At 47.9% G+C, this 19,507-nt stretch overlaps 1 protein-coding gene across 1 annotated transcript; it reads left to right on the forward strand.

Annotated features, from left to right (window-relative positions):
* Positions 1–1,044: 1,044 nt before the first annotated feature.
* Positions 1,045–19,454, forward strand: CRBN (cereblon). Its single transcript, XM_088460814.1, has 11 exons — positions 1,045–1,188; positions 3,218–3,321; positions 5,338–5,540; positions 5,629–5,778; positions 7,587–7,752; positions 9,287–9,349; positions 9,945–10,029; positions 10,373–10,488; positions 10,725–10,789; positions 11,698–11,829; positions 17,905–19,454. The coding sequence occupies exons 1-11, from the start codon at positions 1,119–1,121 to the stop codon at positions 18,089–18,091; spliced, it is 1,341 nt and encodes a 446-aa protein (XP_088316940.1). The 5' UTR covers positions 1,045–1,118; the 3' UTR covers positions 18,092–19,454.
* Positions 19,455–19,507: the final 53 nt, after the last annotated feature.

The raw sequence follows: 19,507 nt of genomic DNA on the forward strand, positions 1-19,507 counted from the left end.
TATGAGCAATCCTATTAGGTGCGAATTGTGAGATGTGATTTTCACTTCGAATTCGCATAGCAAATTAATTTTGCAATCCAATTAGCAACTCGCACTGATCAGTCAGACTGAATGCGCAAGTTTCCACTCGCACCTCCCTGAGGGTGAGAGATGGAAAGGGAAATGTGGGGACACTGTGCTGAACCTCTTGGACCCCCCCTCCCTCTAATGACCAATTAGGCAATTGGAAGTTTCTAATTAGCTTATTTAGTCCAATAATGACATCTCATTTTTTGAGGTAAAAAAAAAATGGCCTCAAATTACCCCAAAATCAACTTTTTTGTTGGTTTAGGCACCCCAAATTCAATTACAATCATTTTTTAGTTGAAAAATAATTGTTTTTACCTTTTAATCATTATTTTTTACATTTTTTTCAAGGCGCCCTCAAAGTACCCCAGAATCACCCTTCTTCCTAGTTTTTTTTGCATTTTTCATTTAATTCGTTTGTGATTAAACGAAAAAAGTTTGTTTTTTATCATTTTCTTGCATTAAAAAAAAAAAAGCACAAATCAGCCAAGTGACACCTACAGTAACTTCCTAATGGCCACAAACAGCCTCCAATACGGTCCTGCTAACGAAATGATCCATTGTGGGGGGTCCAGGATGGTCTCCCCACATTTTCATGCATTTCTCGCAAATCGAGAGCACCGCGAATAGGCATTTTTAATTGGATTGGAGAATTCTCGGGAGCGCGCTTCGCGGCGAAGTGTGCGAGTTTAAAGAAACGAACTCGCTGCTCGGAATTCGCACCTCATTGGATCGAGCCCTATGTGACTCCTTAATAATAAAAGATAATAATAAGAACAACAATAATATTAATACACCTGTGTATCAGGGAATGCTGGGACTTGTAGTTCCCCAGCTCTGGCTGGCTCTGGGTGTGTCAGTCTCAGGCAGGCTCCCCTGGTGTCACGTTACCATGGAAACCAGACTCCGCAGGCGGAGATACCGGACGGTTCCGCCCAGGGGCGTGTCCCATCATGACGCTGCTGCCCGTACGCAGAATGACAGGGGGCAGGGTCAGGCTGGTCACGTGGGTGTCGCCGCTGGTTCCCGGCATGCACTGCGGGTAAACAGGAATGGCGGAGGAGGAAGGAGAGGACGATCCTGGTATCAATAACATGGGCAACCATCTGCAGCTTATCCCGGGTAATGACCTCACTGCCAGAGGCGTGTCCCTGCCCTGTACCTGCCCTCAGGCCCCACACAGGGCACTTCTGCTACACTACAGGTGTCAGACCGGTAACATTATCCCCACCTTTATATATTGCCCCCTCCCATATTACCCCACACACAGGGCACTGCTACAGTACAGGTGTCAGACCGGTAACATTATCCCCACCTTTATATTATGCCCCCTCTCACAATACCCACTCAGAGGGCACTGCTACAGCACAGTGTCATCAGGTGACATTATTATCCCCACCTTTATATTGTGCCCCCTCCCATATTACCCCCACACAGGTCACTCCTGCTACAGCACTGTGTCATCAGGTGACATTATCCCCACCTTTATATGATGCCCCCTCCCATAATACCCCCACACAGGGCACTTCTGCTACAGCACAGTGTCATCAGGTGACATTATTATCCCCACCTTTATATGATGCCCCCTCCCATAATACCCCATACCAGGCACTCCTGCTACAGCACAGTGTCATCAGGTGACATTATTATCCCCACCTTTATATGATGCCCCCTCCCATAATACCCCATACAGGGCACTCCTGCTACAGCACAGTGTCATCAGGTGACATTATTATCCCCACCTTTATATGATGCCCCCTCCCATAATACCCCATACCAGGCACTCCTGCTACAGCACAGTGTCATCAGGTGGCATTATTATCCCCACCTTTATATTGTGCCCCTCCCATACTACCCCCACACAGGGCACTTCTGCTACAGCACAGTGTCATCAGGTGACATTAATATCCCCACCTTTATATTATGCCCCCTCCCATAACAGGGAATTCTATCCCATTTATATTGTGCCCCCTCCCATAATACCCCCACACATTGCACTCCTGCTACAGCGGTCAGTTTGGTGACATTATTATCCCCATCTTATATTGTGCCCATTACCAATAATACCCCACACAGGGCCCTCTATCCCTACCTTTTATATTGTACCCCCTCTCATAATACCCCACACACAGGAACCCCCTCTGTGTAGGTGACGGCTCCCCTTGGCGACGTTCTATCATGAAGAACATAACTGTAAGGAAGACATGGATTCTAGCACATAGAAACATAAACTGGAGGTTGAAAATCAGTCTCAGTATAGAATAAGCTTTAATGCCTAAATGTTGCTATACAGCGGAGCAGCAGTGCTTTCACTTTCACTTCCACCCAAACTATTGTCAGCTGTCCTTTAGCTGTAAAGCAATATGCAACTTTCTTATAACTAATTAGCTGATAGTGTTGGCAATAGCCTAGGCAGCTATATAAGTGAATGGAACAAGAGCGAGACCGGACAGGCACACGTATAGTTGTAATATGATGACATATTTTATAGATGATGTAGTATATGAAGGAGGTCTGAGGATTGTGTGACAGGTGCTGCAGGATTTGTCTATTAGTTCTTGGTGCTATGTTTGAAGGTATTAAATACTGTATTATATTAACCTGTCCATGAATGAGCAAAAGTAGAGTCATCAGAATGAATACTGTGAAACTCTTATACCAAAAAACAGCAGCACAATTCACCAGGCTGTGATAACGTATGGGAAACTACTCTGCAGAGTATGTTATATAAAGTGTAAAACAGCTGACAAATTGTTACGATGCAATAATAAAAGACCTAAAACGTCTCACATTAGAGCCACAAAAGCCCCTCAGGGGTGTTTTTCAGGCATCTGCTCCTGTGCACCAGAAGTTGTGGACTATATGAGGTATATTTACTAAACTGAGAGGCTTTAGAAGTGGAGATGTTGCCCATAGCAACGCATTTTAGTAAATGTACCCCTATGAGTCTCAGACACATTGCTCCTCCCCTATAGAGCCAGAGTCCCCACACACAGAGCTCTCTGACGGAGCACAGGTAGCAGTCAGGTGATATTATTATCCCCACCTTTATATTGTGTCCCTTTCAGTAGTATCCCACACAGAGCTCTCTGGCTGGAGCCCAGGTGTGGAGTTACTGGCAACCTTTGTAACACGCGTCTTTTCCTGACAGAGAGTGAGGAAGATGACGACATGGAGCTGGAAGACCCAGATGGAGGAGACTCCGATTCACCGAATATCATCAATTTTGACACCAGTTTGCCAACATCTCATGCAGTGCGTAAGAGAGGGTTACACTAAAGCAGCATTATAACACAAATCGTAAGGAATAACTCCACCCATGACTACAAAACCCAAAGTTGTGGCATTTGGTGCTTAACTTCAGTGCTGCACCCTGGGTCCCACATCGCGGGTGCTCAGTTTGGTTTAAACAGGCCGAGCGGGAAGAGAAGACTGGGGGGCGATGTAGGACCCATAACGGACCCTGGCACATGGAACACGGAAGTTGGCTAAAGAGTTCATGTTCTTCATTCTTATTTCATGTCATTAAACTCCTCCCAAAATGAAATTCTTAGCTGTGGGTTGAGTTATCCCTTCTAAAACTGTTATGTTCACCTCTTTGTGCCTGTAAAGAACATATAGACGGACCTTGTGCCATAGCATGAAGCTGCTGGGAGGGTAGAGTGCGTACATGGAGCTTAGAATAGTGACCGGTCAGGCTGACCTGCCCAGGGTGCTTTAATATTAGCCTTTATTTATAAAGCACCAACCTGTTACGCAGCGCTGTACATGGAGGGGATCATGATAAGATACTGAATAATGTACAGTGACAGGAAACAAGGCAAATGAGCTGACAATCTAAGAGGGGGTTGGGATCTCATACATTTGGTTGCCTGATAACAATTGTAGCTGCTGCTGGGAGAAAATACGCGCGGCTACCATAAGACCACAGCGTTACCAGCAGCCAATAATCAAGCCGCCATTGGCGACCGTCATTTCTCTGCAACCACTGGAGTATTATACAGAGACGTCTGAAGGTGAAGACATCTGCTGGCGATAGGGCTGATGCAGAGTTGTACGTAAACCCGATGGTTTGCGTACAACTGCGATGGTGGCCAATCGGCGCATGTGTTGATCAGTGTGTGAGAGACTGCTCGCAGTGCCCCCCTAAGCCACAGTATGATCAACAGGCTGCGGCAGTTTGGTGGCGTGGTTGGGGCAGCAACGGTGAGCGTTTTGGAAAAATGGGGGCTTATCACCTCAGTTTTGTAGGCGTGGCGATGATTTACGTCTTTCGACGCAGATTTCCTGGCCCTAGCGGAGGTGTTCCGGTGGCCATTCTGAGTAAGGCTTACTCGGTTGGCAGATCGCTGCCTGATGGTGATGCGATGCTGCGTTTTCAGACATAGCACGGGGATCTGCAATGCCAGCAGCGGGCGTCTTTCCTGCGGCATTACCATATTTTTGCATTGCTGCTGCGTTTTTGGACGCAGCAGTGATGCAAACAGCATAGAAATCTGATTCCGGTCCAATGTCCAGTGATCAGGGAGGTAGATAGTAAGTGCACGTGGATTTCTGTGTTGCTACATTTACATTCCCGTTGCAGGTTTTGGGTCTCATGCAGACCCAGTTGCAAGTGCCGATGCGCTCGCAACCGGGTCAATGGTCAGCCCTGCGCATGCGCAGCAGCCGCACTGTGTGTGCGCAAGCCCCGGAGTGAGAGAGAACCTCTCTCACTCCGGAGCTCTCCACAAAAAGGGCGGCTGTGGATGTTGATCGACAGTTCGCCCCGTTTTGTAGGCGGGCCGGGGGGGGTGGTTTCACAAACAGAGGCGTTTCTTAAGGAATGCCTACCGTTTTGTGGGCGGCCGCACTGACATCATCAGTGATGTCAGTGGGGAGTTTCCTGCTCGATCAGAGCAGGAAGCTCCCTGGGGCTTGCGGTTGCCGAGACCCAACCTTAGGGTCTCGTCGCAAGCCCCGATGGTCGCGATGGTGTTCACCATCGCAACCATCAACCTGGTTGGTCGATAAGCTATTGGTAACCCACAGCTTAGCTAGCGACCAGGAGGCCGCACTAAAAAAAAAGGAAGCGGTCGCCCTCATTCAGAGAGAGCGATCGCTTCTTGCCACCGCCTCTGAATGAGGGCCTTTACCTCTCTGCCTGTCTGCTAATGCTCTATCTTGTGCCATTACTGTATGTTCCCATTTGTAGAGTGCTGGGGTATATGCTGCACTGCTATGTCAGTAAGTGTCACTGGCTGAGTGTGACCTGACGCTTTGTGTTTGCAGTACTTGGGGGTGGACATGGAGGAGTTCCACGGACGGACGCTGCACGACGATGACAGCTGCCAGCTGATCCCGGTGCTACCTCACGTGCAGGTGATGCTTATTCCCGGTCAGACGCTGCCACTACACCTGTCCCGACCACAGGAGGTCAGCATGGTGCGCGGCCTCATCCAGAGGGACAGAACGTTTGCTGTGCTGGCCTACAGGTAGGTGAGGAGGGTTTAGATTACTATCAGAGTTCCGGGTCAGATGAGAGTACTATGACGCCATGACACCTTTATGTACATTGTGCAGCGATGCCGTTCGGAGGGAAGCTCACTTTGGGACAACGGCTGAAATCTACGCTTACCGGGAGGAGCAGGAATATGGGATTGAGACGGTAAAAGTTAAAGCTATTGGGAGGCAGAGATTCCAAGTGCTGGAAACAAGAACTCAGGCAGATGGGTGAGTGGGGAAACTGGTGGGGGAGTAATTACCAGTGACTGCTCATGTTCTGCATTGCTTCCCAGTATTGGCTCATGTCTGGGCTGTGTGTGCCAGGTGTGTCAGACGTATGAGACCTGCTAGGCGGGCATTCATGTTACTGACTGTAAGGAGCAATTTGCATTTCTGTACTCAGGGCCTGATTCAGACCCGGTCGCAAGCGCTGAGCGCTCGCAACCGGGTCAATTGTGGCCCAGAGCGCATGCGCACGACGGAGCCGGCTCCGTCGTGCGCATGTGCGAGACCCGGATAGCGGCGGGCAAACCGAAATCTCTCTGGGGCTTGCGGCAACGAGACCCTACCACAAGGGTCTGGTCGCAAGCCCAATGGTCACGATGGTCTTGAACATCGCGACCATCTTCCTGGCCGCTCGCTATAGCTGTGGGTGGTCACCCACAGCTATGCGAGCGGCCAGGAGGCCGTTCTAAAAAAAAAAAAAAAAAAGACTGGCCCTGATTCAGAGCGAGCGCTGTGTCAGAGCGTCCGGCTCTGAATCAGGGCCTCAGTGTTCAGGGTGAGGTTTAATTCTTCACTCCTTAGTTCTCTGCAATAATTCTGGCTTTGAGGAAGTGGATATCTTCTATTATTGGACGGCTCTAAGGCTGGGTACACACTGGCAGATACATTGGGCGATCAATTGCTCGGCCAATATAGTGTGCGTCAGCCAGTGTGTACCAGCGATATGTCTGTGACATGGAGCATCGGCTGTGCTGCACAACCGATGCCCAATGTATCTGCAGCTATTTCTGCTCCTCGTGCTGTGTGTACGGGCGGTCAGACGACTACCCGTACACTTCAGAGGCCGCAGGGAGGGGGTGCGATGCAGCCCCTGGCCAGCGGGACCCGCGGACAGATGATGGTTTTTCAGTGTGTATAAACAACCATCATCTGCAGATATATTACTTACAGTGGGCTCCTTACGCACCTCATTATAGCCGTTCACATTTCTTTAGGGAACACTTACAATATGTGTCATAGAAGGTTAAATAGTTATCCCAGAGCATGCCCGATGCTATAGTACAGTGGTGGCGAACCCTGGCCCTCCAGCTTCAGTGGGACTACATATCCCAGCATGCACTGCCAGAGTTTTGCTATTAGGGAATGCTAAAACTGTGGCAGGGCATGCTGGGATATGTAGTCCCACATCAGCTGGAGTACCACGGTTCGCCACCAATGCTATAGTAGATCATATACTGTGATTCTTCCAGTACAATTATCTAGGAGTGCTTAAATTAGTGTTCATTGTAGGTCTGGCGCCGGACCTAGATAGGGGCACTCATGTGCACGCCTGGAAAGGGGGCGTTGCCATGAGAAAAGGGGGCATGTCTTTAAGATGTGCCCCCTTTTCGTCACTTTTGGGGGCGTGCCCGGCACCTACGGACATGCCAGTTGTCCCGAAGCGCTGCTGACTCAGTGAATGGATGCCGGGCGCACCAGCGGTGACCGATGCACCGCTATCTTCCCCACCCGCGGGACACTGCGACACGTGGGTATGGACAGCATTTGGCAGGCTGTTTTAGCGGGGCGCCGCTAAGAGGGGGAGGGCGCATACTGCCCTTTAAAAATCTGGCAGGACGCAGTGCCCCACTAAAACAGCCTAGCGGGAACGCTAATAATACTGACAAAGTAAGGAGTGTACACGTGTATACCTCCCATAGTTGCAAGCTGCAAATTTCATGTTACAAGAAAATGCAAATAACATTTACCTTCACCACAGCGCAGTTACCATATGGTGACATTTTCTGGATGTGCCATCTTATACCTGACAGGATACAGCTGGCACGGGTACAGATCCTACCAGAGCGGGTCCTGCCGTGTCCTTTGACATCTGTTCAGCTGGATTCTCATAGAGGACATCAAGTTTTCCTCACGAGTAAATCGGTCAGTGGACGGCGCCCGCAGAGTCCCTGCCAGTGGCTGCACAAATATCGCAGGGTAAGGAAAGAGAAGTATGTGTACGATTTATCCATATATGGGGAGTGAGCTCGTCAATGATAGAGGGAAATGTCCCTGGTCTTAAAGAGGTGACTATTTAAATTTTGCTGGAGAGCTCAAGATTTCATTGTCTGCGTCCCGAAGTCGCTGAACAAGGGGGTATTACCATTGCTGCAGGCTTGTGTCATGTATTTAGTAACTTCTAATGCTGCCTCGCTGCAGCCCTTCCCTGGTTCAGTGGTTTTGGTTTATGATTTTCAGGCTCGAAAAATTTTATTAAATCTGGGGATGTTGTGTTATTACCAAGATTCAGCTAGATCAGGCCTGGCCAACCTGTGTCTTTCCATTTGTTGTGATACTACAAATCCCAGCATACCCTCCCACCGATCAGCTGGTAAAGCATGCTGGCACTTGTAGTTTCACTAAAGCTGGGGAAGCTACAGGTTGGCCAGGCCTGCTCTAAGGGTTTATGTTTTTTATTTATGCACAAGGAAGGTCCAGATTAGCCCCTGCCACTAGCACAGCCTGCAGCTAATAACATTTGATAGATTCCATTTTGTGCCAGGGGCCAAGTAACCTTATTTGGACTTGGCGTGAGGAAATCGGATCCACGTAGATAGGGCACTGGATGAAATGGGACCCAGTGATTCCAGTCCTCAGGGACTGTTTTTCTCAGTGCATGTTTTCCAGATCTCTCTAGTTCACAGGCTCTCAAACTTGTTCCTCAGGACCTCAAACAGTGCATGTTTTCCAACTCTCCTCACAGAAACGCAAGTGAAATAATTAGCTCCACCTGTGGATCTTTTAAAATGTGTCAGTGAGTAATGAATACACCTGTGCACCTGCTGGGTGACCGGGAAACTGTTTACAGTGTGGGGTCCTGAGGACCGAGTTTGAGAACCACTGGTCTGGTTGGTGCACAGATGTACTCATCACTGGCTGACACATTTTTAAAAAAAATCCACATGTGGTGCTAATTATTTTAATTGTCATACTGAGATCTGTAGAACATGCACTGTTATGGGGCCCATCCATCAGCGATGGATTGCCGCGATGCTGCAACCCAGCATTGCAGAAATCCAACATGTTGGATTTTGCCGATTTGACGATCACGATCAAAAAATGATCGATCGTCAAATCGCTGACATTTAACATGACAAATGTATGCAATCCAGCGACGGATCGCAGAACATCGATGGTGGGCGATAGGAAGTTTCCGATGGCCGATCGGAAATTTCTGATTGCATCCCTGCATCGCGACGATCCGTCGCAGATGTATGGAAACCTTTAGGAGTCCCTGAGGACTTGAAGTCCACAACCACCAGGACTGTGAAACAGCATAACCACTGTGCTGTCTCTCTCTATCTATATACTGTATACTAAAATAAAGGACAGCCTATCTGCACAAGGAGGCAGTGCTGTTTGTTACTGTCCCTTTATGGTTGAATATTGCAGAAATGTTATTGGCAGCTTGTAGCAAATGAGTCACTTTGTTTCAATCATAACAGCTCATGTTATAATCTTGTTCCCACAGAGAAAGTTCTATGGTGCCAATCTGACGTCCTGGCCTTCTTGGCTCTATGCTTTGTACGACACTGTGAGTATCATCACTAGTGATCGCTATAGGCTACTGTATGTACATACGTGTTAGCACTTTGCTCAGTAGGTTGAGTGTGAGCTTAAGTTTGGATTTGGCAAGAAGCGGAACACGCACGTGATGGCATTCTGACTAGTTGTATCTTTCCCAACAATCCCTCTATCCCAATAATTGAACATACTCTCACTGTCATTGTAACAAGGGTTGGGGAAGAGTTGTTACATAAGCAGCCAGGGTGAGTATCTCACCAACCAGACGAGCCCTGAGCATAAGACCCTTGTGGAGGGGGCAGGAGGGATATTGGGAAACTCTTGTGGTTATCAGGAGCTTTACATTAAGATGACTATGATCTATGTCCGGTATAAGCAACCTGTGGAGCTCGGGCTGCTGTGGAACTGCACCTCCCAGCATGCCCTACCACACTTTTGCTGTAAGGCAATGCACAAATGTGGCAAGGCATGCTGGGATGTGTAGTTCTACAACAGCTGGATTGCCACAGGTTGTCGGCCACTGATCTGTGTGACTCTGCAGCGGGTTGAGTGAGTGGAAGTTGTCGGTGGGGCACCATGGTAACACGAGTATTGTGTCTCTCTAGGATTTTCTCATGGAGAGAGTGAAGCGACAGTTACACGAGTGGGATGAGAATCTCCGGGATGATTCCCTGCCAGCCAATCCTATAGGTGAGAGCAGCTCCATCTCCCCCCTATATACCGGAACATCACTCTCTCTGCCCCTTATGGACACGTACATTTACATCTCCTTGTAACGTTCTCTTTAGACTTCTGCCACCATTTAAAGACCATCTATCACCTACACACAGTGCAGGCTGACGTTTTTATGGGCTCAACCTAATATTGATGATTATGCAGCATCTGTAATTTAATAGGACCCAGTGGCGTCACTGAGTGCCTCGTGCCTCGGTGCTGACATAGTGCATTAATAGGCTGCACTCCGTGTCTGTATGTCTCCCAATCCCGGCCAGTGTTGCTGACACTCTACGTCTCGTTGCCTTTCTGTGGTCAGATTTCTCATACCGAGTGGCCGCATGTCTGCCCATTGACGACGCACTGCGCATCCAGCTGCTGCAGATTGGAAACGCAATCCAACGGCTGCGCTGCGAGTTAGACATCATGAGCAAAGTAAGTGCCGTCTAATACCAAGATGCCTATGGACTAAGCCTTGGAGAGAGATGAAGTGGATGGTGATAAAGTACCAACCAATCAGCTCCTGTCATTCTTCAAAAACAGGCTGTAAAGTGACCGTTAGGAACTGATTGGTTAGTACTTTATCTTCATTCACTTTATCTCTCTCGGCAAGTTAGATCTCCCTGTAAGTCCCCAGCTGGTGTTGCCTATGACTCTCCCTCTCGTTTTAGTGCACGTCTCTCTGCTGTAAGCACTGTCACGACACCGAGGTCACTACCAAGAATGAAATTTTCAGGTGAGTGGGACGGCTGCTACCTGGTATGGGGACGTGGGTTGGGTATGGAATCCCTGCAGTTGGGATGCCACGGGTCAGAATACCGACAGCGGCATGCCGACACCATTAGGCAAGCATCCTACCACTAACCCCTAACCCTCCCTCTCCGGTGCCTAAATCTAACCCTCCCCCTAGCGCCTAACCCTAACCGTAAACCTAACACTCCCCTAACCCCCGATACTTACCTTTGGGATGTTGGCGGTCGGGATTCCGGCGCCAGTATTTTGACAGTCTGCATCCCGCACGCTGGGATGCTGACTATATCCCTGGGGACGTGGACGGGGGTTGAGTGAGTGTTTTAGGTTGGCCAGAAGCTTATTCGCATTCTGTAAACCACAGCGGAGAGAAGTCAGGATAACTGGAAAGAAGAATGTAGATACATAGCAGGGTGCATAAAACATGAAGACTCATTTCTTGCACCACTATATATAAATAACTTTCCGCCATTCTTCTTCTTACACCCACTATATAGTGTTTACTGACCTGAGAACTAGCTTCTATGATAAGAAATTAGGATATGTAGAGAAGTGACATTTATTTTTTACAGAATAGTTTTAATGAATTCTAAATGCATTAAGGAAAAATAACTTTGAGTGAGGGGGTGGGATGTGTGCCGGTAATAGAGGGACTCATTACGTGGGGTAGCTAATAGTGTTGAGTGGTGGGGGGCATTTGGATGCGTCAGCTTTGGTTTCTTGAGCTGAACCCGGGGTAAAATGTAGTTTACAATGGGAAAAACACACGGAAGCTGGTGCAGAGGCAACCGGAACCACCGAAACCAATTAGATATTTGAAGAATGACAGAATCTGATTGGTTGATTTGCATTACAGCACAATTGTTCTGGACTAATTATATGTTTCCTCTGTAGTCTCTCCCTATGTGGCCCCATGGCTGCCTATGTGAATCCCCACGGCTACGTACACGAGACCCTGACAGTCTACAAAGCCTTAAACCTGAGCCTGGTAGGACGCGCGTCTACGGAGAACAGCTGGTTTCCAGGGTGAGTATGGAGGAGGGAGCGATGACTGACATGATGTAAGTGTATACTCGCCCTATATATAGTTCCTGGGTGCATATGATATAGCGCTATATATGGGTGATAGCTTAACTTGGCTTCAGTTCAGCTTCAGGATGATCTCTCCTGTTTGTAGTCTGATGGTAGAATAATGATACCGGAAACGTGATTGTGCCATGGAGGGCGTCTGTAAATCTTCTCTCACCATTTCTTGTTTGAGGTATTTGATTGTGTTCATTAAACCAATATAGATCCAGGGAATGTATTAAATGAGAGCTGGATATAAAAGCTATAATGTATAAATGGTAACACCTACTGCAGAAATCTTTTGTGGTACCACAGTGCTCCCACTACTCTAATAACGCTTTTATACCTAAATTCCGGGTCTGACCCAGATGTTGGAACAGGGTTCCAAACCGGATCAGACCCAGAATTTAGCCGGCGGCGACCCAGGATATTCCCGAGTTGGCGCCGGTCACACCCGAGCCGGGTCTGCAGTGACCCGGCTCTTCCGGCGTGGAAGTGGACGCTTGGAGATGACGTAATCTCCAAGCTCCACTGAAGCCGGACCAATCGGCCGGCATGCGGCGTGCTCTAGGTCATCGAGACCCGGATCGCGCCGTTTACACTGCAGGGTTTCACGGGTCATTCCCTGCAAGTTACCTGGGTTGGATTGCTGGGTCACTCGACCCGGGAATCCAACCCGGTCACCTTTTACACCAAGGAGCTACCCGGGTTAACCCTGCGATAACCTGGGTTTTAGCTCTGGTGTAAAAGGGGTATTAGTCAGTAGTTCTACTCATTTCAGTCAACATAATAGTATCAGTAAAAACTTTTTTTTTTTTTATAGCTCCAGAATATTTAGTTGCACTTTACAATGGCGCAGGACAGTAATAAAACGAGTTTGGGTAATAACAGACAAAGACAGATGAGATGAAATGTTAACTTGTTTAAAAATGTAAAATGTGGATGCATCATATGTGTCCAAAGCCTCATGTGGCCCCTGGGTGGTGCCGCCAGGACTTAGTGGTTGGTCGATTTGAAACACGGTACAACCAGCAAGTTTTGCTTGGTAAGATGATAGTTTTAGGTTTTATGTTAGAAGCAACGTTTTACCCTGGATGACTGTAAGGAAGAACCAGCGGTATAGTCAGGCTATCTACTATTGTACCAGTGGTTACACACTTCCGGCAAGGGGCTCTCTGTAATGTGTGATGGACTGCGGATATATTGTGTCTGCAGTCCGGCAACACAAAGGCTGAATGAGGACAGCTGAAACTTCCCAGCTACGTCTGCAATGCTCCAGAGTTAGGTCTAGAAAATCATCATGTAACACTGGCATAGCCTTCAATTCGCCCAAACAATATTTACATGGCACCAAGGAGACTTCCTGGCACACAACAGGTTTGAGTACAGAACATTGAAATCTTTGGGGGGAAATCATTTAGCCGGGTGAATAAAACTGTATTAACCAAAATTTTTTTTTGCCTTCAGGTAATTCAATTAGATGCATTTTTAATTGCCCGTAAAATTATCAGTTTTTGGGCGAATACATATAGTATCCGCGATAATGTCACGGATACTATGTGTTTACGCCGCAATTGCGAAAACGGGTTATCAGATTTTTCTTCTCACCTGCCTCAGGTATGTGGAAAAATAAATCCGTGGTAACTGCCGGCTTCGGGGCCAGTTGAATATCTCCGGGGTGATCAATTACCCATAGTCAATTACTGTGGCTAATTGAATAAGTGAATTCCCACCATAAAGAGAAATCAGAAAAATTTCCTTTACAAAGCGGCGGCTTTTGTATACTGCAGCTTCCCGTCGAGTTGGAGGTGAAAGATGAAAACGCCTCTTGCAGACAGTGTAAATAAAGCTTTGCATACTTTACACTAACTGGAAGTGGCGTCTGACATTTTCACCTCCAACCTGCCGACTTACAAAAGCCAACATGTAAATAAAGCTCTAGGTTTGTTACCATTGGGGAGACATTGAGATGACCTAATTAGCATGTGTAAATACATTTGGTATCAATACAAAGATGTCTCATTAACCTTTTTCTTACCATGCAGGGCATATAAACGCTGTAGGGAGAGTTACACTAGAATCTATTAGCAGGAGGAGGTGTCTACTAACAATATAAAAACTGAATTTTTCTATTTGCATTAAATCCTTTTCCATACCCCACATCTTAATAAATATGCCCCTTTACCTGTAGAACTTTGTGAAAGTGTGCACAGAGGACTAAGTGGCTGACGCGATTCCACATTGCTACGATCAATGTTCTGCTTCAAGGGAAATCTTTAACACAGTTTAGAGCGAAGCTCCGAGACCCTTTGGGCCTGATTCAGCAGTGCACACTAGTACGCAGATTCCAGATGTGTGGGAAATTGACAGGCAGAGGTGTTTGCAGGGGCGGGCTGCATTCCTGGAAACGTGGGCGTTTTGCCCTCGTTTTTCGTGAGTGGCGAGGCCAGGGTCTTCCTCTCAGGCTGCAGCAATGGTGATCCCAGACAGCGACCTCGGTCGCAGCGCTGGGATCACAGATGCAGCAAGGTGGTGTCAGACATCTCCCGCTGTATTTGCAGGATAAAGCTGCTTGTGTCAGACACCTCCTCCTGTATTTGCAAGATAAAGCTGCTTGTGCCAGACACCTCCTCCTGTATTTGCAGGATAAAGCTGCTTGTGTCAGACATCTCCCGCTGTATTTGCAGGATAAAGCTGCTTGTGTCAGACATCTCCCGCTGTATTTGCAGGATAAAGCTGCTTGTGTCAGACACCTCCTCCTGTATTTGCAGGATAAAGCTGCTTGTGTCAGACACCACCTGCTGTATTTGCAGGATAAAGCTGCTTGTGCCAGACACCTCCTGCTGTATTTGCAGGATAAAGCTGCTTGTGCCAGACACCTCCTGCTGTATTTGCAGGATAAAGCTGCTTGTGCCAGACACCCCCCACTGTATTTGCAGGATAAAGCTGCTTGTGCCAGACACCTCCTCCTGTATTTGCAAGATAAAGCTGCTTGTGCCAGACAGCTCCCGCTGTATTTGCAGGATAAAGCTGCTTGTGCCAGACACCTCCTCCTGTATTTGCAAGATAAAGCTGCTTGTGCCAGACACCTCCTCCTGTATTTGCAGGATAAAGCTGCTTGTGCCAGACACCTCCTCCTGTATTTGCAAGATAAAGCTGCTTGTGCCAGACACCCCCCGCAGTATTTGCAGGATAAAGCTGCTTGTGTCAGACACCTCCTGCTGTATTTGCAGGATAAAGCTGCTTGTGCCAGACATCTCCTGCTGTATTTGCAGGATAATGCTGCTTGTGCCAGACATCTCCTGCTGTATTTGCAGGATAATGCTGCTTGTGCCAGACACCTCCTCCTGTATTTGCAGGATAAAGCTGCTTGTGCCAGACACCTCCTCCTGTATTTGCAGGATAAAGCTGCTTGTGCCAGACACCCCCCGCTGTATTTGCAGGATAAAGCTGCTTGTGCCAGACATCTCCTGCTGTATTTGCAGGATAATGCTGCTTGTGCCAGACATCTCCTGCTGTATTTGCAGGATAATGCTGCTTGTGCCAGACATCTCCTGCTGTATTTGCAGGATAAAGCTGCTTGTGCCAGACATCTCCTGCTGTATTTGCAGGATAAAGCTGCTTGTGCCAGACACCTCCTGCTGTATTTGCAGGATAAAGCTGCTTGTGCCAGACATCTCCTGCTGTATTTGCAGGATAAAGCTGCTTGTGCCAGACATCTCCTGCTGTATTTGCAGGATAAAGCTGCTTGTGTCAGACACCACCTGCTGTATTTGCAGGATAAAGCTGCTTGTGCCAGACATCTCCTGCTGTATTTGCAGGATAAAGCTGCTTGTGCCAGACACCTCCTGCTGTATTTGCAGGATAAAGCTGCTTGTGCCAGACATCTCCTCCTGTATTTGCAGGATAAAGCTGCTTGTGCCAGACATCTCCTGCTGTATTTGCAGGATAAAGCTGCTTGTGCCAGACACCTCCTCCTGTATTTGCAGGATAAAGCTGCTTGTGCCAGACACCTCCTCCTGTATTTGCAGGATAAAGCTGCTTGTGCCAGACACCCCCCGCTGTATTTGCAGGATAAAGCTGCTTGTGCCAGACATCTCCTGCTGTATTTGCAGGATAATGCTGCTTGTGCCAGACATCTCCTGCTGTATTTGCAGGATAATGCTGCTTGTGCCAGACACCTCCTCCTGTATTTGCAGGATAAAGCTGCTTGTGCCAGACACCTCCTCCTGTATTTGCAGGATAAAGCTGCTTGTGCCAGACACCCCCCGCTGTATTTGCAGGATAAAGCTGCTTGTGTCAGACACCTCCTCCTGTATTTGCAGGATAATGCTGCTTGTGCCAGACATCTCCTGCTGTATTTGCAGGATAAAGCTGCTTGTGCCAGACATCTCCTGCTGTATTTGCAGGATAAAGCTGCTTGTGCCAGACACCTCCTGCTGTATTTGCAGGATAAAGCTGCTTGTGCCAGACATCTCCTGCTGTATTTGCAGGATAAAGCTGCTTGTGCCAGACATCTCCTCCTGTATTTGCAGGATAAAGCTGCTTGTGCCAGACATCTCCTCCTGTATTTGCAGGATAAAGCTGCTTGTGTCAGACATCTCCCGCTGTATTTGCAGGATAAAGCTGCTTGTGCCAGACATCTCCCGCTGTATTTGCAGGATAAAGCTGCTTGTGTCAGACATCTCCCGCTGTATTTGCAGGATAAAGCTGCTTGTGCCAGACATCTCCCGCTGTATTTGCAGGATAAAGCTGCTTGTGCCAGACATCTCCCGCTGTATTTGCAGGATAAAGCTGCTTGTGTCAGACATCTCCCGCTGTATTTGCAGGATAAAGCTGCTTGTGCCAGACATCTCCCGCTGTATTTGCAGGATAAAGCTGCTTGTGCCAGACATCTCCCGCTGTATTTGCAGGATAAAGCTGCTTGTGTCAGACATCTCCCGCTGTATTTGCAGGATAAAGCTGCTTGTGTCAGACATCTCCCGCTGTATTTGCAGGATAAAGCTGCTTGTGTGCGGCTTTGCAATTGCAGTTCATTCCTCTGCTGAATCAGGCCCCTCTGAGCAGTGGGAATAGCCAGGAATAAAGGTTTTCGTAGTAAATAACTTCTGTTCAACAGAATAAACACCTCCAATACCAATATCAGATGCTGAGGTAGTAGTGGGTGACACTGCAGAAACCCTCTAGGAATAGCTGCAAACTTCTGCAAAAACTATACAAAGCAGAGATTGGAGCCCCCATTTCTTGCAAAAACCAAAGTGACACATGTAAATGAAAGGAAGTGGTTAGAAGCTTCATCTTTTTGCAAGAAGGAACCTAGTTCTTCCAGACTTTATGATAATTATTGGTGGAAACGAGCGTTCCAGTTTTCTGCATGCTCTGTTGGACCCAATCACAGTGCCCCCTCTTAGGGTACATCGCTAAGGACAGCTGGATTACCAGATCCCTCCATAGAGGAAGATGCCAGCAAGTTGCAGCAGGCAATTTAAAAGTGGTAAAAAAAAGCCTGCAAGAGCCCCTGTACCCCATGGCACATGGTATGAAAGAGGAAATGGTACCTGTATCTATAACTAGTAGACATTATGGGGGTGAATAATCCAGGGAATGTATTATTGCCATTTCTTGGGTCATGAAGGAAATTGTATCCCATCCCTTGTAGGGCCGACTTATTAAAAAAAAACAAAAAAAAAACATTGATGGCCGAGAACCGTCTGATGTCAGACATTTGCTGGCAGGACCATCGGTGGCTAACCAGTCTATGCACATCCTAGTAATGTCACTGCTCCCTACTGAAATATATATATAGCCTAATATTGTACTCCCCATTAGGGTGTCCTGATTACACCCTGGCAAATTGATTGTCTGCTGAAGTACATACAGTCTATCTGTAGGTGACTAGAAGAGACTGCAGAACACAGGATAATCCTGGAGATTGGGGAATGTAGGAGATACAAGAGGGGTTGATAAAATTGTAGTGTTCCTGCTGTCTCCTATTAACCACTCACCACCTCTATTCCTCTCCCGCCTCTGCAGGTATGCTTGGACAATTGCACAGTGCAGAGTATGTGGGAGTCACATGGGGTGGAAGTTTTCTGCTGTGCGGAAGGATCTCTCCCCGCAGAGATTTTGGGGCCTGACCCGTTCAGCTCTGCAGCCGCGAATCCCAGTGCCAGAAGATGAGGACGAAAGACAGGAACAATCCCCGATTCTCTGCCTGTGAAGTCAGCCAGGGAGCAATCTAAATCAGTGTGAGCTATGTCTCCTGCAGGCTCTACCCCCTGGGTATCTTGTAGGAGGACTCTGCTGTCGCAGCCCTGCATGTGACTCCATATCTGTTGGTTAGAGGAAGTTCTATGTCCTCCCCTGTCAGGATAGGGCAGAGGGTCAGCACATGCTGCTCTCAGAGACCGGAACCAAGAATGCGCCAGAAGAAACCCAACTTGTCTGCATCACAGGCTTCAATAATCAGTCCGGCCCCTATCTGTCTGCATCACAGGCCTCTATCATCAATCCACCCCTATCTGTCTGCATCACAGGCTTCTATACTCAATCCAGCCCCTCCACCCCTATCTGTCTGCAACACAGGCTTCTATCCTCAATCCAGCCCTATCTGTCTGCATCACAGGCTTCTATCCTCAATCCAGCCCTATCTGTCTGCATCACAGGCTTCAATAATCAATCCACCCCTATCTGTCTGCATCACAGGCTTCTATCCTCAATCCAGCCCCTCCACCCCTATCTGTCTGCATCACAGGCTTCTATCCTCAATCCAGCCCTATCTGTCTGCATCACAGGCTTCTATACTCAATCCATCCCCTCCACCCCTATCTGTCTGCATCACAATCTTCTATCCTCAATCCACCCCTATCTGTCTGCATCACAATCTTCTATCCTCAATCCAGCCCTATCTGTCTGCATCAAAGGCTTCTATCCTCAATCCACCCCTATCTGTCTGCATCACAGGCTTCTATCCTCAAACCATCCCCTCCACCCCTGTCTGCATCACAGGCTTCTATCCTCAATCCATCCCCTCCACCCCTATCTGTCTGCATCACAGGCTTCTATCAATCCATCCCCTCCACCCCTAACTGTCTGCATCACAGGCTTCTATCAATCCATCCCCTCCACCCCTATCTGTCTGCATCACAGGCTTCTATCCTAGATTCGGCTCCATCAGTCACAAGAAGCCTGACTATTTCCTGTCCACTTGTGGGGTTTTGTAAGTCCTTTAAAAGCAGCAAACACCCATCAGTTTGTCTCAAGCCTGGGCTGGATGCAATATAACTAGAGGTGACAGATACTCTGAGTATATTGACTGTATGTGCAACGCAAGTCCCACGCTTTAGTGCTATTACCACCGGTCACGGGCGCAGACCCTACAGCAGAGGATGTACATAAAGCGAGAAGAGATACATGGTAATAAGAGCTGGGCCCCTCTACGCTTACAGCACTCCCCTCCCCCCACCTGAGGGGGTGATCGTCTCGTAACCCTTGTTACTCTGTTCAACGAGAAGTGAATATTGCACTGCAAGAATATTAATGTATAGAATATAATGAATCTTAAACCTAAAAGGTGTATATCACCAATGTCTTGTTCCCTTTATTCCTACCACTACATCCTTCCATGCCGATTGTA

This window comes from Taudactylus pleione, unplaced genomic scaffold (assembly GCF_031769625.1).
Source record: "Taudactylus pleione unplaced genomic scaffold, aTauple2 ptg000986l, whole genome shotgun sequence".
Taxonomy (NCBI): domain Eukaryota; kingdom Metazoa; phylum Chordata; class Amphibia; order Anura; family Myobatrachidae; genus Taudactylus; species Taudactylus pleione.